Raw genomic sequence first — 22,446 nt, 5'->3', positions numbered from 1 at the left:
CACACTCCTAACTCCACTATGGCCAAGACCAAAGAGCTGTCGAAGGACACCAGAGACAAAATTGTAGACCTGCACCAGGCTGGGAATACTGAATCTGCAATAGGTAAAACGCTTGGTGTAAAGAAATGAACTGTGGGAGCAATTATTAGAAAATGGAAGTCATACAAGACCACTGATAATCTCCCTCGATCTGGGGCTCCATGCAAGATCTCACCCCGTGGCGTCAAAATGATAAGAACGGTGAGCAAAAATCCCAGAACCACACGGGGGGACCTAGTGAATGACCTACAGAGAGCTAGGACCACAATAACAAAGGCTACTATCAGTAACACAATGCGCCGCCAGGGACTCAAGTCCTGCACTGCCAGACGTGTCCCCCTGCTGAAGCCAGTACACGTCCAGGCCCGTCTGCGGTTCGCTAGAAAGCATTTGGATGATCCAGAAGAGGACTGAGAGAATGTGTTATGGTCAGATGAAACCAAAATAGAACTTTTTGGTGGAAACACAGGTTCTCGTGTTTGGAGGAGAAAGAATACTGACTTGCATCCGAAGAATACCATACCCACTGTGAAGCATGGGGGTGGAAACATCATGCTTTGGGGCTGTTTTTCTGCAAAGGGACCAGGACGACTGATCTGTGCAAAGGAAAGAATGAATGGAGCCATGTATCGAGAGATTTTGAGTGAAAATCTCCTTCCATCAGCAAGGGCATTGAAGATGAGACGTGGCTGGGTCTTTCAGCATGACAATGATCCCAAACACACAGCCAGGGCAACAAAGGAGTGGCTTCGTAAGAAGCATTTCAAGGTCCTGGAGTGGCCTAGCCAGTCTCCAGATCTCAACCCCATAAAAAATCAGTGGAGGGAGTTGAAAGTCTGTGTTGCCCAACGGCAGCCCCAAAACATCACTGTTCTAGAGGAGATCTGCATGGAGGAATGGGCCAAAATACCAGCAACAGTGTGTGAAAAGCTTGTGAAGAGTTACAGAAAACTTTTGGCCTCCGTTATTGCCAACAAAGGGTACATAACAAGGTACTGAAATGAACTTTTGGTATTGACCAAATACTTATTTTCCACCATGATTTGCAAATAAATTCTTTAAAAATCAAACAATGTGATTTTCTGTGTTTTTTTTTTTTTTTTCCACATTCTGTCTCTCATGGTTGAGGTTTACCCATGTTGACAATTACAGACCTCTAATATTTTCAAGTGGGAGAACTTGCACAATTAGTGGTTGAGTAAATACTTATTTGCCCCACTGTATGTTGGCAGCAATGCATTGATTTTTAAATGGGATATTGACAGGGCTGCAGCTATCGATTATTTAGCTAATCCATGAATCTATCCATTATTTGTAAATAAACGAGTAATCAGAGTGTGCACATTTTAATGCATTGCAGAATTTTTTTGGTGATATGTTAAACAAATACGTGTTCATGCTTGGAATAATATTTATTTTGGCTTGCTAAGGTGGCACTTTTAAAGAGCATTAAATGCGAATACAAAATAAAATTCCTGAATGTTTCTTGAAACGACGTAAGATTGCACTTTGATTTCACAAGAGCAATAAATGCATTTAAAATAGATTAAAATATCTGAGCTTAACCTCAAACGATATAAAAAAAATAAATTAGGATCTAAGTACTACAAAATAACAGTTGGCTAACTTGGATGGCAAACGTCCATTAGCTCAAATGCTAGAAAATGCAATTTTTTTTTTTTTTTTTTTACAATGATCATGACAAATCACATAGTTAATAAAAAACACATATTCCCCACAAAAAAAAAAAAAAAAAAACATAACAAACACATATTCCCCACAAAACAACTGCTAAATATAATTTTAAACCTTAATAACCAATGCATAACAAACAGATTAGCTCAAACAAAAACATACCTTATGTTGGTCTTAACAGGGAGCAGCTGTATTCAGCAATGTTAGATGTGTTATGGCATATTCACTGTTGCCACTAGAGGGCAGTGTATTCACTCATATCAATAAAACTAAACACAACACTTTCAAAACATACCATCTCAATGTCACTCTAATAAAAAAAAATCCTCGAAGCAGCAAAATTTGACTCGAAGCTTTTTCTAATCGAATTATTCGAGTTAATCGATGAATCGTTGCAGCACTAGATCTTAATATGATACATGCTTGTTAGTACTAGTTTTGTGTTTGTTACATGTATTATATGAACATGGTGGGGAAGTGACCATTCTGCAATAAAGGCCCATGTCTAACAGGAGCCTGAGGATTTATTAGGTCTATTTTGGAGCTGTGGCATTGAGATGGAGGAGCCCAAAGTTACATTTTGTTCCCAAATCCCAGGCTACACCCCTGTGTGTATATGAGTGACGAAGTGTGGTTTTAAGTAGGAAAGATTATTTTTGCCCAAACATTATCAGTCTTTATGCAGCAGAGGAACAGATCCGATGCCAGTAAAATCCTTCAGTGTGATGATTTGGTTGTTTTTGTGGAACAAAATAAACAAGCCCAAATGTCAGAACGGACCAGCTCTGTGAAGGACACCAAGAACCGGGTTGCATTGTTCGGCGCGCATCAGAGGGATTACTGGGATACTGGTAAAACAGCGTGTAATCTCGCAGCCTGTGGAGACGAGGATACGGCTTTCCAACAATGCAGCAATGAACAGGAGTCGTCGCTTGTTAACTCTCACTGTGATTGACACGCATTTATGTGCACACACAGATAAACACAAGCCTGTTCTAAAGGGAACACTGTAGATAGTTATGCTGTTTGTCCCACAGGAATGGACTACTTAATTATCCAGTTATTCACGGAGTTTAGTTCACAACAGTTTCAATTTTAGCTTGGAAAGAACCAGACGCACCACAGAGGACAGGTGATTTATGTGTGTTACATGTCCAAATAAGCCCCATTGTCCTCTTCCTCCTCCATAATTCCTGTGCTTGCCCGCTTTGTTTCAAATTGCAGATGGCGCTTCACAATGGACATAGACTAAATTTAGGATTAGCATGGTTGTGAAAAAGTATTTGCCCCCTTCCTGATTTCTGTATGGTTTGGATATTTAACACACAAATGTTTAACAAAATTTCGATAATTCTGCGGGTCCAAAGAATTGAGCAGGAAGGTGGTGAGAACGGGGGAAATTTTCCAAATTGTCATTGAGTATTAGTGCCATGTTTTTTTTTTTTAATATATGGTCAATCTGTAAATGCCCGGTGGTTATCTTGCAACCAGTCAGAGGTTGACATTGTGTCAACCCCAAAATCAGATGGGATAGCCTTTAGTTTACTGGCAACACTAATAAAGACAAGCACTATTGAATGTGGTCAGCTTAATCTGATTTAAAGCAAAGCAAAACAAACCTTTATTTTTCCGACAGTGGTGGGCTGCAGTCATTTGCATAAAGTAAAAAAAAAGGTGTGAAAGAATTTAGATGATATTCAGAGTCCATAATCCCAGTCCTTTTTTATTTTGTTTGTCTTCTCCAGGTTGGCTCTGAGCACCTTCACCAGAATGAATACCAACTCCTCTGATGAATTCTTCCAGGCCACAAATCATGCAGAGCAGACATTCCTAAAAATGGAGCGTTACCTACAGCATAAGCAACTGTGTGATGTCCTCCTGATAGCAGGCGATCACAGGATACCAGCTCACAGGTCGGCACTTCTCTCACCTTTGATTTACTATTTCATTACATCTGTTGTGAGATGTGCAAAGTTCATTATGTTTGTCTTTGTTCTGGTCTTGCTGGGCTCATCCTTTAAGGAATAATCAAATAATCCTTTGGAGATGGTTGAGGAAAGACATTGTTCAGCCGTGCGCAAACCAATAAAACACACTGCTGTGATCTAATTATGCCTCTGCCTTCTTACATTGACACGTTACACTTGAGATGCGGACGCACACTGGGATCCAAAGCACAGATTTGTCAATATGTGGATATCCTGCCCTCAGGTTGCTTGCTTAATGTAACACCATTTGAAGTGTACAGACAGTATAACAGTACATCATCACATCTAAAACAAGCAAAAAAAACAGTTGTCACCTTGACCTTCTTTGCAGATTGTTCAGATTTTACATTTTAAATCTATCACAGTGAATTAACGCTGTTTAAAATAGTACAGTGCATCTACAGTATAAAAACTAGTGATGCACGATAATACATTTTTCAACCGAAACCGATAACCGATAATTTCCTCCTCATTCCAACCGATAACCGATAATGTCAAGCCGATAATTCTATTAAAAGATTTATGTAAAATTTTAAAGTATACACAAAAGAAAATATTACTATGCAAAAATATAATTTATTGCTCTTTTTTTCAACATAAAATATGAACAAGTCGTCAATTCAAACATCTAAATAATGACAGATTGTCTGACATTGTGTAATGGTAAACTTTTGGCAACAATTACTTAAAGAGTAAATACCTAAGTTGCACAAAAATGCCTTTAAAAGTAAGCCATTCCTAACATATATAACATTAATACACTGCAAAACACACCTCCTTAAAACTAGTCAGTTTTAATTGTAAATCTGTTGGCAATAAGTGAAATTATCTGCCATCGCTTCAAGTGTATTTCTTTCAGATTTCTTGGAAGAAAAATAGCTAGCTGAAAATAATCTTAACAGCCTTGTTTTAAGCAATACATTATTATACTTAATCCTAAAAAAAAAAAAAAAAAAAAACTTGGAAGAAGGAAAGATTTTGAATAATATTTCTGGCTACAAAATATTGATTTAAGAATTTGATTATCTACTGTGACTGTAATTGATCAGAGAAATAAGTTAAATAATTTGAAAAGTGATTGCTAATGTTATATGCTTTGTTGCACACTGTGAAAATGATTTACTCAAAACAGCGAGATGTCATGTACCCATTCTGCAGCGCTTTGTTTACATTTGCGGCTTTCACAACATTTGCATTACAGCAGCTAAACTGATACACGGCAGTACTATTTGGACGGAGTTGGAGCTCGCATCCGCGTGCGTGTTGTTTTGTGCCTGAGTTTTGTTAAGCCGAAAATAAAGGCAGCGTTACAAAGTCATCTGACCGCTCGTCATTTTACTTACTGAATGCATTATTGACTGGCTGACTTCGTTTTCTCCATGTTTAAATGATCATCTAACCACTGTGCCGTCATGATAAGCTTGCTTACTGGACATCACTTTTTCATGAAGAATGGTGGTCGTATAAACGGCATTATTTTTTTTATCCAGCTCTTTGGTTCTCGGGTCATTTAAGTAAAAAAAAAAAAAAAAAAAAAAAAAAAAACGTGTCTCGTCTCGGCGGCAGCTACGTTCGTACCGGATAATCCGCCTGCCCCAGGCGGTTAGCCTGGCTCTGCTCGCACGCCGCGGGGGAACGCTCGAGAAACCGGGGTGTTCGCTGGAGGTCCCCAAGCCGGGGAACCGGGCTCGGCCCGCCCCGCCTATGGCGAGACGGCGGCGGCCTGCCGGACTGGCCAGAGCGGCAGGCTCCGTCGGAAGACGGCTACTTGCCGACTATCGGTCTCCAGTCGTGCCGGTGTTTAGCCTTAGATGCGAATTTACCACCCGCCTTAGGCTGCATTCCCAAACAGCCCGACTCTGTATCGTCACAAGCCCAGTAGTTTAACTTAGTGTTTACAATAGCTTTAGCATTCCCGCTAGCAGCAGCCTCGTATTCGTTCCAAAAATCTTTGTGATGCAGTTTTAAATGGCTGCTGGGTTAGTGGTTTTGAATGAGGACGCTTTCTTTCTGCCTCGTGGAACTTCTACGGTACATGTTTCGCAGATGGCGAGAGCGTCGTTTTTTTAGTAACAGCCTCCATAATATTCAACTAGTTCTTGTCGTGTAACTCCTCCTCCTCAACCCCTCCGCCCTCAGGGGCTTCAGAGAGGGCAGGGGTTGAGGAGGCAGCGTGCTGAATTCTTCGGTTGTGCACATTTGGAGGCTAAATCAAGTATTTAATTATCGGATTGCATTATCGGTTGAATTTTTTTATTATCTGGATTATCTGTGTGACGTAATACTTGCCATTATCGGCCGATAATTATCGGTGACCGATATTATCGTGTATCTTTAATAAAAACACTCCCAAAAATATTTGAATGCAAAAGCAATTGTTTACTCTATAAATGCCTACTAACAATGTCTACTAAATGCCTTCAACCTTACTGGTATAATTTTTACACCAGACTTGTTCTGAGCGCCGTCTCCGACTACTTTGCTGCAATGTTCACCAGTGATGTGAGGGAGGCCAAACAGGAGGAGATCAAGATGGAAGGGGTGGATCCAGATGCCCTAACCTGCTTGGTTCATTTTGCCTACACTGGTGAGTGCTCATAAAGACATCCACAAGCTCAAAATTGTGAGACCTCTGCAAGGGGACCATGATTAAAATGGATCTATCACTGAAATGTAACATTGGCCATACATAGAACATCATCTTACTTCACCAGAACAACCCCTTATACATGTGAATAAGCATCTTCTTTTCCTCCCATATTTTAAGCATTTAAAATTAAAAACTGGATGTTCGTATTATGATTTGTTCAGCTTTTACGATAGGGTTTAAAAAAAGCCGTTTGGAGTTTATTATGTCAATGAATGTTAAGGCTTGGGAAAGAGAATTTATGCTCATTTTTATTTATTCCGCGCTGGGGTGGGAGGAATTACGAGTTAACTATATCGCTATTAAAATTTTTGCCAGCACAGCTACATTTACTGTAGTCATTGCATAAAAACTATAGCCTGTTCACTCTGACATTGCAGGTGTCCTTGAGTTGAAAGAGGAGACCATCGAGAGTTTATTGGCGGCAGCTTGCCTCTTGCAGCTTTCACAAGTAATACAGGTTTGCTGCAACTTCCTGATGAAGCAGCTTCACCCCTCGAACTGCTTGGGAATACGCTCTTTTGCCGACGCCCAGGGGTGCGTGGACCTTCTCAACGTGGCTCACAACTACACCATGGTATGTAGGCATGGCCCATGAAATGCAACACAATTAATCTATATTAAAAAAAAAAAAAAACATTCCATTTGCCTTTCCTTTATAGCATTTCTACTATTGTCTTTACAGTTTACAGGGGTGTCTTATCATTAGTGTTACCGAGAAGAATGTGCCTCCCCTGCACTACTTATCCTGCGCATACTCAACCTGTAAGCCTTGGATCTTGAAACTATGCCAGCTAGAATGGTACAAAATACAGAAAATTAAAAATACTAAAAATACAAAGAAGACGTCTATGTCCCAATACAGGGTGTGCACACTCGTAGTGTGAGTAGGAAGGCCAATTACGTTACAACAATGCACTAAGGCCTGTCACAATTTATTAAAACTTTGAGGATGCTCCTCTTACGCACTCAAAAGGGGTTTCCTCATTGTTTGTTTTGAGACGACACTCAATGCTTCTGCATTCCGTTATTGCCGCATTGCTTTATGAATGTAAGTAAAAAATTCACATACATTTTTAACTGTATGGTTTTTGCTTATTTGAGCATGCAATGCCATATATTAAACCAAAACCATAAAATTTGGTGAAAACGTGACGACTGTTGCATTATAATGGTTATCTTGATGCTATAAAAATGTTTACAGTTCAGATGTTCATAAAATTCTATTATTTTCTTATATTTATTTGATCTGGTTAGCTGGCATATGGTCAATTACCCCCCTGACTTTCACAAGGAAAAACTGAATGGAAGATGAATGAAGGAATGAAAGAACATTTACTTAATTTTTACCTGGCGCAGCCAGAAATACACCGGAGGGTCATACCATCCCATTTAATTCCCTTAGAGATCCACTGTCAAACGTCCCAAGCAGGTCCTCAAACAACAGAGGCGGGCCCAGCCCAAAATGGTGCAGACCCTGAATTGGGACAGAGCTGTACTGCGGACACAGCAGATAGCGTTCTGACAACCCCTGTGACATAACACCTTGGCCAGGCAGTCTCAGTAAAACTGGTTGAAAATTGCCATTGTTACTAAATGTGAATGGATGATTGGTCTCTCTATTTTGCATATATTAGGTATTTTACAATTAATCACAAATACTTTGTTTAATATACTATTAAGGCAGGTGCAGTACCTAAACATTAAATCGTGTGTATAAACAATGCTAATTACCAGATAAAATTAACAATTAAAAAGATTGGCATTTTTATTTTAGTTGCTTCACTGCTTTAATAATGAAATAGTGGGTTTAATGAGCCAAATGCATGCCAGGAATTGATAATCATGTGCCTTGTGCATGTCGTACTTTTAATCTATAAATAATACATGTGCAGTAAAAGCATGATGATATTTGAGTCATACCGAACTTGTATAGCATAAAAAATACATATTAACGTATGATGACATTTCAAAGTGCTTTTGAGAATATAGAACAGATTAAATTTAATGCAATGTAAGACTCTTTCTAGTGAGAGTTCTTAATACTGTAGATGCACCTTATTTTCTTCTACACAGTAATTCTGCCAGCATCTGTGATTGACAGCTCGCTGTCCAGGTGCTCCTTAGGCATCCTTGTAGGTTGGCCATGGAGACTGAAAGGCTAAGGACGAATATCAAGGTTAGAAAACATCAGAGGCATAGACAGGCTAATTCGGTTGAACGCACTTGGGGCAAAAATACTTGCATGTGACAGGTGATTAAGGTCGTCGCTCATAAATCATGTACATGAAATCGGACTAAATAGGAATGCATATCCCAAAGAACATTATTCAAAAGTGTCGAATCAGAAAAAACTCAACGAAATATGGTTAGCAGATAAAAAAGCAATCTTTTTATACAACTGAATATAAATACAATAGATACTTTTTTACTGATCTTCCAATATTTCTGGTCCATCATGTTTGTATTTTATTATTATATATATTTTTTAATATTTGGCATTTTTCACTTTTACTCCACTACATTTCCTATATGATATAATGTCTTTTGATACCATTTTTTTCTTTTAATTATTATTACTACTGTTAAAAACTACTGTTGTTATCTTGAGCTTGTTTAGGCATTTACTTACATAATGGCCGGGCAAATGAGTGCAATCTAACTTCTCTCACCAGCCAATAACAATTAGATCTTTTACCACACCATTTAAAGCCTAACTTTTATACCTTGTTAACACAAATTATTATTATTATTATTAATAATCTGCAGTGGCTAATTACATGTAAGTATATTACCATAACCTCAAGGATTTCAAAGAGACACACCTTCTTTTCTGTGTTTTTAGAGGCCTTTCCAAAATGCCTCGTTTTGTGAATCTGCTTAAGTTTGGGTGGAGGGAAAGAAGGAGGGACTTGGATGTTGGTGGTGGGCGGTGTGGGCTCAGAGTTTGTAACATGGAAATCCTTGAAAATGTGCAACTGCTCATTTTAAATCAAAAACTGGCCATTTTTCTTCAATTTTTTTTTGGATTCGAAAAGGTTCCCATTGGTTGACAATGCCATTCATTTAGTTTAAATTGGGTGAAAAAGAATCAGCAAACCACTTCTTACAATTCCATAGCATTTCCAGTTTTGTTTTTTAATGTCATGGAGTGCTGTAATTTTATTTGTAGTATAAAGATAATGCCAGTATGGTGAAAGGACTCATATTCTCTGTAACCATTTGTAATTTTGAGTTGAGCTGCATTCGAATAATCTGTCACAACTGGTAAAGGAATAAATTGAAGATGTTTCAGTTATTTAGATTATATCATCTAATTTTTGTGCAGATAAATGGTTGACATGCATATTTGAATAGAAAATTGAAAGGTATTATGCGTTCACTTTATCTAATTCAGTTTTGCAGCTGCCAGTAAGAGATACCATTGGCTGCACATTGATTAGTGCACCGGCTCGACCTGGTAAAATGGAATTTCTGTTACATTTCAGGAAGAAATATTTGCATTGGATTAAGATTCATCCACATGCTTGTCAGATAAGGTCTTGACTGGCCATGCAGGAGTGACAGCGTGGTGCAAGCGTTATCTCCTAACGGACATCTGCTCAGTCTGTTTACAAAGCTCGCTTCCAGGATCGGGAGGTTAATCTAATCATCAAACTGCACAGGATGACGGAACTTCCTGTTCAATCGCTTTGGTAACGAGTACAAAGATCAGTGGGCTTCCTTCGAAGTCTATCCCCTGTTTTTGCAGTGGTGAGAGTTTTGTTTTAATAATCTTGCCCCCCACGAGTAGGGAAGTTCACATACCAGTTTTAGGGTGGCGCTGAAGTTGAAAACAAGGAAATCAAGAAAAAACAAAAAGCACAACACAAAATAAAAAAACACGACAAATCACAAAAAAAAAAAAAAAACACAGTTAAAAAAATGCAAATCATAAAACACAATGGCAAATCAAAAAACAACAACAGACCACACTACACAAAGGCAAATCAAAAATCACAATGGAAAACATACACTCACCCACATTTTAACCCTCATTTCACCTTATTTCTATGGGTGATTTTTTTCCCCACCTACATTGCAAAAATATACAAGGCGGGCTGATTGAACACTCTCATGTGGTTGTGAATGTGAATTTTGTCTATATGTGCCCTGTGATTGGCTGCAGAACCCCCACGGCCCTTGTCAGGACAAGTGTTACAGAAAATGGATGAATGAATGAACAATTTTTTACTATTGTCAAAAAAGGGAAATTAAGTAAAATGAATATCCCTAATGCTTACACTTACTGTACAGTTGTTGCAAAGTGATGTTATATATACCACTTCCTGTTTCAAAGAAAATGGATATAAGGGAAATCGTGATAAAAGCAAAGGCATATGTAAATTTTTGTACTGGTATACAATATTGTGCTAAAATAATGTGTACTGTTACTACCACTTGCTTGTTTTTCTTTTGATGACAGTACATGAATGTCAAAGGGGTGTGCTTAACCTTCTGAGCATTTTTTGTGAAATTTGGGGTTCATTTTTCAATGAGTATTTATACACTAAAAAACAGTTTAAATATGCCTTGTTTTTTTTTTTGTATTCCTAAATCATCAAAGGATGATGTCATGAACTTTTTCCCAAAATATTTATATTTTTGAAAGTGTCATAACCTGTTAAAGTTGAAGAATTTCAAATGCCAAATACGGAAAATCACACACATTGATTGATTACTGACAAAGGTTTTGACAATTGATCATAAAAATTCAACATCTTAGGTTTATATTCCCCAATAGCAGGTGACGGCATGCTGGATCCGGCCTCAGCTCGCCAGATCCGCATAGCAATCACACCCACTTAATGTCACTGCGCCAGATGCGGCCCAGATCAGGACTAGGACAGTCCAAATGATAAGTTACGCACTGTTCCAGGGCAGACCGTGCAGACCCGATGCGCTCAAAATCTGAAATTTAACGGTTGACATGTGACGTCACTGTCAGCGCGCACCTGTAAAGGCCCAAGTACACTGCATGCGTGATCGTTGCGGTTCCGGTCCGGTTCAGTGTTACCTGCGTGCCACGCAGTCCGTCAAAAACAGGCAAATCATACCGGCTGCTGCACGGCTGCGGTCCGCCAACCTCGTCCCCCCCCCCCCGTGAGCTCTCGCGTGATCGCGCGCGATAATGTGCCATTTAAAACAACGAAAAACACACGGAGTCTATACTCATCAGAGAAGCAGAGAGAGAGCACATATTTTCTTTGCATATTGATATTTTAGTTAATCTGGAATTAAGAGACAGACATGACTGCATCATGATGAGATCAGGACAGAAAAACACACATAATAGGACACCTTGCAGCTTCCTTTTTTATATTGTCCTTGTAGAAAGGATCTGCTGCATCATAAATGATTTTGTGGGTTTCCACCTCCATGATGAAGCGCTCATCATCCATCTTCGCTCGTGTTTAAACTGTGATTAGGCACCTGGGTTGTTACGTCCAGGCCCAGCTCCGCCCATTTTGCCGGATGCGTGTCCGGCAAAAATAGAAAATAGCCTATACCATCCGGCGGGCATGCGGCACGCCGGAGGTGGTTCGCAGTCAAGCCGGAGCACTGACGCGGCCGGTATACGTTGAACAATAGGATATAATGGGAACGGATTGGCTCCGGCGCTATTTTTTACCGGAGTCGGACCGGAAACGCAACGATCACGCATGCAGTGTACTTGGGCCTTAAGACAACTAAACGAAAGAGCACGCAGGACTCACGACACATCAGTGGACAGCACATTTGAAGGGTAAGTGCTTCATTCTAAGTCACAATTGCGTTTTGAAGTCACTGCTTGACTGCTAAACAAGTTATTTAAGCGAGCGTTCGGCAAATTTGAAGGATAAGTGCTTTATTCAAAATCATAATTGCGTTTTGAAGTCACTGCTTGACTGCTAAACAAATTATTTAATCGACCATTAATAAAATGGCCGGTGTATTCAAGTGATCTGTCATGTCTGCAAGTTAAGTAATTCAAAATTTGTTGAATAACAAATAGGTGCTGTAAATGTTTTTATGTTTGAATACTATTATTCGAACTGAGCCCCTCCTCCTTGTGTTTGTGTATTTGTGTCACTCTGCCTTAATTGTCACCTTGATTGCACAGATGGGTGAGCCTCAGACCAGGTGCCGCTGATCATCGTCAGCAGCTTACTTAAACCGATCGTTGGCCTTACATCATCGCCAGATCAACAACTCACCTATAGGTATGTAACTTTCAGTTAGCAAAGACTCTTGTAATCCTGATACTGAGCTCATTCTGGTGTTTTCCCCCCCTAGACCCTGTATTGCTTGCCTGGCAAAACACCTGCCTTCCCGTTCTCCTGTTCTATCACCAAACTGCCCACCTGATTCTTTGGACACTATCTACAACTTCCTCATACAGCCATTGAATTAGGTTTCCCTTTACCCCTGAACCTTAACAAAAACAATATTTTGTTTACAGTCTAAAAATGGGTCATCTTTAAAGTGGAGTTGCTTGTTCCAATTAAAATATTTTGTGAAAAAACAATATTTTTATTGTTATGTTGTATGTTGCATTACTATGTTATCATTAATAAATGGCATGAAAAAGAAGTGTTGTCATTATTGCTTATAATAGACAAGTTTAATTTGCAATATAAACACATTAAAGTATGATACTTTGAACAAAAAATGGACCCCAGATTTAATAGTGAAAACTGTTTTGTTACAAATCTGGCCCAGATTGGGTAACGTGTGCTATATCCAGGCCATACATTAATGTCGTTTCAGCTACTTTGGAACAGTTCTGGCCCCAAACTGGTTGCTCATCCAGCAAGTGACTCCTTACTGAGTTTGGGCCATTGTTCAAAAAGACACTGGGGCAGATCCGTTTTATCAAGTTGGGCTGAAATTTGCAGTACATCAGGCCTGCTCCAGTTGTATTTTGCTATCTGGGTTGACATATTGTACATCAAGGTTGAGCAAATGAGCAGAGTAATTTACATTTCGAAAATGGCACTTTTTGACAATAGTTTATAAACAATAGACATTGTTGTCATGAAACTTGAAAAATAACATTTTCTATTCATTTCAATGAAATGAAACTTCATCTTCTACAACTTGGAGGTGTCTCTTCATCCTCGGTTCCTCTTGGAGGTGATCAATACCATTGTTTGTCAACTTCTCTTCCTCCGAATCCATGTGTTCCACACCTTCTTCTACCCCTGCCTTGTCATTGTGATGCCATATTTCCAATATAATTGTGATCAAAATGGATGGCGGCCTCTGACGTGAACTTCGAATGGATTATTCCAGTCGGCTCGGCAAAACTCATTTCGTTATGCTGCGACAGTGCTGCCATCTGGTGTTGAATTAAAGCGCTACTATTCGTTTACATACCGGTCAAAAGTGACATCTTTATGATGAGTACATTAGACGTTATGGCCCAGAGAAATCAAGAGGACACCGGCATCCCCATTTGTACAGCGCGGCGTGTATAGGGTTAAAAAAAAAAATACAGTATATACTATATATATATATATATATGTATATATGTATATATATATATATATATATATACAGTGCCTTGCAAAAGTATTCGGCCCCCTTGAATCTTGCAACCTTTCACCACATTTCAGGCTTCAAACATAAAGATATGAAATTTAATTTTTTTTGTTAAGAATCAACAACAAGTGGGACACAGTCATGAAGTGGAACAACATTTATTGGATAATTTAAACTTTTTTAACAAATAAAAAACTGAAAAGTGGGCCTTGCAATATTATTCGGCCCCTTTACTTTCAGTGCAGGAAACTCACTCCAGAAGTTCAGTGACGATCTCTGAATGATCCAATGTTGTCCTAAATGACCGATGATGATAAATAGAATCCACCTCTGTGTAATCAAGTCTCCGTATAAATGCACCTGCTCTGTGATAGTCTCAGGGTTCTGTTTAAAGTGCAGAGAGCATTATGAAAACCCAGGAACACACCAGGCAGGTCCAAGATACTGTTGTGGAGAAGTTTAAAGCCGGATTTGGATACAAAAAGATTTCCCAAGCTTTAAACATCTCAAGGAGCACTGTGCAAGCCATCATATTGAAATGGAAGGAGCATCAGACCACTGCAAATCTACCAAGACCCGGCCGTCCTTCCAAACTTTCTTCTCAAACAAGGAGAAAACTGATCAGAGATGCAGCCAAGAGGCCCATGATCACTCTGGATGAACTGCAGAGATCTACAGCTGAGGTGGGAGAGTCTGTCCATAGGACAACAATCAGTCGTACACTGCACAAATCTGGCCTTTATGGAAGAGTGGCAAGAAGAAAGGCATTTCTCAAAGATATCCATAAAAAGTCTCGTTTAAAGTTTGCCACAAGCCACCTGGGAGACACACCAAACATGTGGAAGAAGGAGCTCTGGTCAGATGAAACCAAAGTTGAACTTTTTGGCCACAATGCAAAACGATATGTTTGGCGTAAAAGCAACACAGCTCATCACCCTGAACACACCATCCCCACTGTCAAACATGGTGGTGGCAGCATCATGGTTTGGGCCTGCTTTTCTTCAGCAGGAAAAGGGAAGATGGTTAAAATTGACGGGAAGATGGATGCATCCAAATACAGGAACATTCTGGAAGAAAACCTGTTGGTATCTGCACAAGACCTGAGACTGGGACGGAGATTTATCTTCCAACAGGACAATGATCCAAAACATAAAGCCAAATCTACAATGGACTGGTTCAAAAATAAACATATCGAGGTGATAGAATGGCCAAGTCAAAGTCCAGACCTGAATCCAATCGAGAATCTGTGGAAAGAGCTGAAGACTGCTGTTCACAAACACTCTCCATCCAACCTCACTGAGCTCGAGCTGTTTTGCAAGGAAGAATGGGCAAGAATGTCAGTCTCTCGATGTGCAAAACTGATAGAAACATACCCCAAGCGACTTGCAGCTGTAATTGGAGCAAAAGGTGGCGCTACAAAGTATTAACGCAAGGGGGCCGAATAATATTGCACGCCCCACTTTTCAGTTTTTTATTTGTTAAAAAAGTTTAAATTATCCAATAGATTTTGTTCCACTACACGATTGTGTCCCACTTGTTGTTGATTCTTGACAAAAAATTAAAATTTTATATCTTTATGTTTGAAGCCTGAAATGTGGCGAAAGGTTGCAAGGTTCAAGGGGGCCGAATACTTTTGCAAGGCACTGTATATATGTATAATATATATATATATATATATGTATATTTAATATCTATATCAACGGTCTGGCTCATGAGACGTAACCAGCTAAATCGAAAACCACAATTTTCAACTGTGGTGAGTGCACTGTATGAGAGATTAAAGCTTATTCCACAATTTTTTTTATTGATGCACATCATCTCCTGATGTTCTTGTTTTACCCACCAGCGAGTTTGTAAATGTCTGAAATCAAATCCTTTCAGATGATCAGATAGTTATGAAACAAATGTTGCTTAGCTTTATGTCTTCTTGTCAGTCTAATAATTACAACTCACTGGTGTAAAAGCAACGTCAAAGAGTCTCTCCATCAAGTGTAACCACAGATGATCAATGCACATCCCACTTTTCATTAAGGCCCGTGGTATTTAGCTCTCAAATCCAGCTCGGGTAATGGATCTCAGTGACATGCTGTAATCTGAACGTCATTGATCAATAGTAGGCTTGTTTTATATAATTGCTGAGCATCTACTAAGGCATCTTAATAATGAATGCTTTGTTTAAAGGAAAACATATTAAATCCTCCTGACTGGACTCACTTGTGGTGATAAGCTAATACAGGGGGTGCATACAGGGGTGTTTTATATCACATCATCTCTAATGGAAGTGTTCTGAGATAGTGTCCTTGGAAAGGTTGCTGTGTAGTGTTGTAACATGGCCCGGGCTACAGGCCAGTAAAAGGATGATCAATCTTTAGGACGGTAATAGTGAAAAGCTTCTTCACCCAAAGTTGTAGTGGTGTGATGATAATGCAGGGCCTTTCTGTCCCTCGTTAAAAAGCCTTATAAAAGGTTTAATGGTGCCATGTATGATCAGCAACAAAAATGCTTTGTAAGCTGATGAAGATTTTCAGGGTAGATGTTTCCTGCCAGGTCTGCTTGCAGCCTCCATCATTTTATTTAATAAGATCAGTGACAGTTATATCTATCCCTTTGGAATTTGAAGCACCAGAGCATAAGTCACTGCTGTTATCGGCTATGAAGAAGACTGTAGTAGCCCTAACACCGCTCTCTGTGCTTTCATGCCATTGCTCTCCTTGCTGTAGCAATAAAAAATAGATGCACATTTCCATGCATCAGGCGTAGTTCTGGTCTAATGACTGATGGCTATCTGTCCCCTTGGCATATCCTCCACCAGGAAAACTTTATGGAGGTCATTCAGAACCAGGAGTTTCTCCTGCTACCTACTGCCGAGATAGTGAAGCTTCTGTCCAGTGATGACATCAATGTGCCTGACGAGGAGACTATCTTCCAGGCCCTGATGATGTGGGTGAGACACGACGTTCAGCATCGGCAGCAGGACCTCGGAGTGCTCCTCTCTTATATTCGACTGCCTTTACTTCCCGCACAGGTGACACATAACGACTACCAATTGCAGTATGAAAATGCATACATTCTTTTCTGCAAATGGGTTGTCTCAAGCCCAATCACGTTATAATCGTAGAGTTTACTGATTTAAGAGTATTTCAAATTAAAAACTATCACGAGGTCTAATTGCACAATGTACTAAGAACCAATACTGTATTTGAGCCTGACAAATTATGCCCAATAATGGTTCTATCAAAAAATATGAAAATGATGCAGTGCAATTATGCAGTTGCACACTGCAACCATAACAATAAACATATTAAGCTACTTTCCCACTGCTGGCTACGAGGCTCAATTCAGATTTTTTGTTAAATCCGATCTTTTCATATTGCCATTCACAATACCAAAACAAATGTTTGTAATATGAATGCAATGCATCTGCCAATTGATTGTGACTGATTGACTGATGGTACACATGCATACAAAATGTGCCGTGGCACAGTGTTGTATGTGCCACAGGACACAGATTCCTTGACCTTTACGTGACGGTTCCGTCAATAAACTGTATATTTCAGCCCTAAAACATCTCGCTTGTTGCTTGATGATCAATATGGTCAAAAGAGCACGACTACAACATTTGTATTGCATTCACATTTAAAGCATGTCAATTTATCGAACGAAGGCCTGGTGAGATTGGTAAAAATTTGAATTCCATTGTTCAAATTGCATGAAAAAAGATCAAATTTTTCACTTGTTTGATCAAAAACAGGGTCAGATTAACTATTCACAGCGTTAGAAAACTTCATTTTGGACACAGAACAGTTCAAAGTTCAATTTACAAATTTTAAAATTAACCAATTCAGTTCTTAGTTCAAGTTATCAAAAATAGTAAGGTGAACAGATGATCGTGCTTTTCATTTTATAAGTAAGCCCAATCCAGTCATCAGAGTTTCAAAAGTGCATCATTTCATTTTCTCCCGCATGCAAGCACAAGTTACATTTTGATGACGCATGCACCATGCAGTTATAGTTGCCAGAAACTGGTGTTTATCCTCCTCTAAATTAAGGCTTGTTTACAGTGCGTTTACACGTTGGCCCAAAATATGAACCAGTTCATGAACTTAATTCGTTCCTTGAACTAGTTCAGGTACAACACTGACTATATAAATGTTATTTATTTCTCAAACTACAGCTTATAGCTGACCTAGAAAACAACAAGATGTTCTCTGATGATCTGGAATGCCAAAAATTGTTGATGGAGGCAATGAAGTATCACCTTCTGCCTGAGCGCCGTCCCATGTTTCAGAGCCCGAGAACCAAACCCCGAAAGTCCACTGTGGGGGCACTTTATGCTGTTGGAGGGATGGATGCTACCAAAGGTATGACCCATTTACACCATATATCCACACTGCAAAACTAACAATAAAAAACAAAATTGCAAAAAATAATTCAAAATTGCTCTTATGCATGAAGGCTCAACCACCATAGAGAAGTATGACCTGCGCACCAACACCTGGATCCCACTTGGAGTTATGAATGGACGCCGACTACAGTTTGGTGTGGCTGTAATAGACAACAAGTTGTATGTGGTTGGTGGAAGAGATGGGCTGAAGACCTCCAACATGGTGGAGTGTTATAATCCAATCAATAAAATTTGGTCCACCATGCCCCCCATGTCAACACACCGACATGGACTTGGTAAGTGCCTTTGGGCTCAGATGTCCACAAATTTTCTTTCCTTCTAAGTCCGTCCGTCCGTCCGTCCGTCCGTCCGTCCATCCAGGTAAGGAAGTAACTTTGCCATGGAAAATTACCCATTTAGACATAACTAATCAGAAAACATTATTTTTAGATAGATAGATGTTTATTAACAGACTCAAGGTCCAACAACACAACACAGTAATCGATTGAAAAAAATAAAATAAAATAAAATAAGAATGAAGAAATAGTAAAACAATAACACAGCACTGGGTCTCCTAGTGACCCACATTCAGAAGGCACGTACTGTATACCAGTGCCTACAAAACCGTGACAGGTAGCAAGTACAGCAGTACAAAATGTTGGTCAGGCCCAACACAATCACATTTTTTGAAACATTCAGACGACTGATAAAATTAAACATGTATACCCTTAAAACAGACTGGAGGGTATTCACCCGAGCTGCTACAAACTTTTCTAAAGCACTGGTCCATCTGGGCCTTTTCAACGAGATTCTCAGGGAATCGTTATATGCCACTTGTAATCTCTGGAAATTTGCTTTGTTATAGTTAGACCACAGATGCGCAGTGTAGAGTGGTGTACAATAGGCCTTAAAAAGGGCCACCTTGACCTCATCAGAGCACTGACCAAATTTACGGGAAAGGATATTAGCTTGGACATGTAGAGAACGGCATTGGCGAAATATGTCCTCATTGTCTGTCAGCGTGTCGGTGATGATATGGCCGAGGTATTTCACTTGACTGCATTTATTACTTATTTTATTCTATTTTATTTTATTTTATAAAATGTAATGTATCTTCATTCATTTAGTACAGTCGTGCATGAATCAAATGTCTTTCGATTGTCTGTGGAACTGTGTTCCGTGTATATTTTTTATTGGAATCAGAATATAATGAATACTGATTGATTGATTTATTTTGAGTATATCGAATATCACTGTGTATGTGAGGGAAACAAAATTGTATGTGATTGCGCACCCTGCAGTGCATAATTTTATGGAAATTGGAAGCCAGCTAATGAGCATGAAATTAGTGTGTCAACACTTTGGTTCGGATTTCTTGATAGCAACAAATGAGGGGAGTTTGTCAAATGTGGTCGTGGAAAGACAGTCCCCCCAGCTGGGTTAGCGTATCACTATCAATCAAGAATGACATCGTTACTAGACGAATTGCGATGGTTAAATGGTTGCGATGGTTAAACATTCGCAAAATTTACCTTTGCACAGTGCTATGTGGGATAAAATTAGGCCATTTTCGACTCAAGTTTTACTATACTGTGTTGTGTAATGGAAAGATAATTAAAATCTATTGTACAAGATGGGAAATGGTAGATTTTTGTTTGGTTTGCAAGGGATTTTTCCCACCAAGTAAACATTTTCTCAATAAAAAGGGATAATCATTGATCTAAATACACTTTTTCCCCATGTTATGCTTTTGTTTAGCCTGTAACAACGCAATACAGAATATTTCTGGGATGTGTACGCAAGTGGTAACAGCTGACATGCTGTGAATCTGAAATTACACATTTCCTTTGAGATACACCTTTGATATTTTCCATTTCTCCGATCAAAGCACGGTGGGCAGTGCTGTCCCTGCTCTTCCTCACTCCTCCCTGCTCGACAAATCTCATATCAGAAGCGTTTTGATTCACAGTTGAAAGAGGTCTGGGTAACAGAACATCCAGATCTCGTCAAAGTTCTGTCGAGACTGGGGTTTCAGTGAGCCCCAGTGAGAGCACACTTTACACATCACCTGGGTTGTCTTTCATGTTTCCTTCAGCCAAAATATCTGGCTGCTCTGATTGTGCCATGCTTATTTTGGGTCTAAATATATGTGTTACGTGTTTACCCGTGTCCCTGCTGCGAGCTTTTCCACTAAAGACAAGAAAAACAATTTATTTTGATTTGAAACCACACTGGAAGAGGGATTCACCTCAAGAATTGCTTCTTGGTGACATTGTCAATTTAATTCAGACCTCACAAAGTGCAGCTTCATTCTCTTGTTCCCACAAAATAATTCAACCCTCACCACTGAACTTTTATATAGGAATCTGTTGTGCGTTGTTGTAAAACTGGCTTTCCTTTGTGGTTTGGGAAATAAGAAAACAATGCTGTTTCATTGTCTTCCTGTTTTAAAAGGCTTGCCCAGTTGTAACCCGCAATTTATGTCTTGTTCTCGCTTCCCTTGTGGTTTATGGTTGACTTTATGTGCTAAGCAAGTGTCAAGGCTGGATAAGGCGCTGTTACGGAATAAAAATGTTATGACTATATTTGTAGTAGAAGTAATAGAAAACTTTTTGTTTGTGTAATGTTGGTAGCACTAATTGGGATACTAATAGCAATTGTACAAAGGGTCACTGTGGTAAAAATAATAGCAGAAAAAAGAACAAACAACAGTAGTTGGTGGTATTGTATGAGCTTTGTACTGAATAGCATTATTTCTTTAGCCTAAAAAATACATACTGAATGTAACTGTGGCCTTCATGGTACTTTAATGTATACTAAGCTTTGAATAAATACCAAAGATAATTTGGTGAAATGAAAATTACAGGGTGATTTAAAAAGAATGTGCCAAAATCATAATGCCATGTCAAAAATGAAAAACACTACAAAATTCAATCTTGGACACATGTTGGATGTATCTTTAAGTTTTATTTCATGTTTTAAAAGTGCTCAAATATGGCCACCACCAGCAGCATGGACAACATCAAGCCGACATGAGAATTCCTCCCTAATGCACCTCAGCATGTCGTGTTCCACTGCGTTGATTGCATCTGTTATTCGATCTTTCATGTCATCAATATTTGCTGGAAATGGTGGAACATAAACTTTGTGTATAACATATGTTACGTGCCCTAAAGGTGGATAATGAACTTTGTCTTTAACATACCCCCACGTCCAACAAATACCAATGATGTGAAATATCGAACAACAGTGGTAATCAAGACAATGGACTGCGACATGCTAAAGCACGTTTGGGAGGAATTCCCGGCTTGATTTTGTCCGAACTGCTGCTGGTGGTCACATTTGAGCACTTGTAAAACATTAAATAAAACTTGAAGTTATCTTCAACACATGTGAGCGTCACTTGACATCATGTTTTTCTTTTTTGAAGTATCACGTGATAAACTTAATAACAAGTTTACATTCCCTCAGTAAAAATCTGTATTCATGCACCTCTCTCCATTCATTAACCACAGCATCTGTCTTGGCTGAATGTGTGTAGGTATTGCTGTGCTGGAGGGTCCCATGTATGCCGTAGGCGGTCATGACGGTTGGAGCTATCTCAACACCGTAGAGCGCTGGGACCCGCAGGCCCGACAGTGGAACTATGTGGCCAGTATGTCGACACCACGGAGCACCATGGGAGTCACTGCACTTAATGGGAAGTAAGTTGCTTGGCCTTTCCTGACCTAGCTGGCAGCCTGAGCATGGCGAAATGCTGATTTATGCAATATATACGGAAAAACTTCCTGACCATCTGCTGTTTTGTTTTGAGCCTTGGGACAAAATTGATGGAAAATATGAGGGTAAACAACAGACTGACAGCCAACTGGAAAAAAAAAATACATTATGATGACTGGAATAACAATTGTAAACTGATAATAGCCAAACTTTTAAGAGTTTCAACTTTCAAGAGTTACATGAGATATTTTGAACTTACAAAAATATAAAAAGTAACAAAAAGTCATACTGATCTAACACAACACAATATGTTTGGTGTTAAAGGTGCAGAATAAATGGTTGAGGAAGGTTGTATATTCTCTTTAAATCCCCTGTATGTTTGACAAAGTATGTTTTATTCATATAAAGCA

General features: G+C 39.2%; 1 protein-coding gene across 2 annotated transcripts in view; it reads left to right on the top strand.

Moving 5' to 3' along the window:
- Positions 1–22,446, top strand: part of klhl4 (kelch-like family member 4) — a 69,539-nt gene that overhangs the window by 27,361 nt on the left and 19,732 nt on the right. For both annotated transcript variants that reach the window (XM_057850755.1, XM_057850754.1), the window contains exons 2-8: positions 3,480–3,647; positions 6,173–6,309; positions 6,750–6,946; positions 16,745–16,957; positions 18,107–18,293; positions 18,388–18,612; positions 21,858–22,020. In XM_057850755.1, coding sequence (XP_057706738.1) covers positions 3,505–3,647; positions 6,173–6,309; positions 6,750–6,946; positions 16,745–16,957; positions 18,107–18,293; positions 18,388–18,612; positions 21,858–22,020 — 1,265 coding nt within the window. In that variant the 5' untranslated portion in view covers positions 3,480–3,504. The remainder of the gene's footprint in view (positions 1–3,479; positions 3,648–6,172; positions 6,310–6,749; positions 6,947–16,744; positions 16,958–18,106; positions 18,294–18,387; positions 18,613–21,857; positions 22,021–22,446) is intronic.

The sequence above is a fragment of the Corythoichthys intestinalis genome, chromosome 11 (assembly GCF_030265065.1).
Source record: "Corythoichthys intestinalis isolate RoL2023-P3 chromosome 11, ASM3026506v1, whole genome shotgun sequence".
Classification (NCBI taxonomy): domain Eukaryota; kingdom Metazoa; phylum Chordata; class Actinopteri; order Syngnathiformes; family Syngnathidae; genus Corythoichthys; species Corythoichthys intestinalis.
This window is presented reverse-complemented; position numbering and strand designations above follow the sequence as displayed.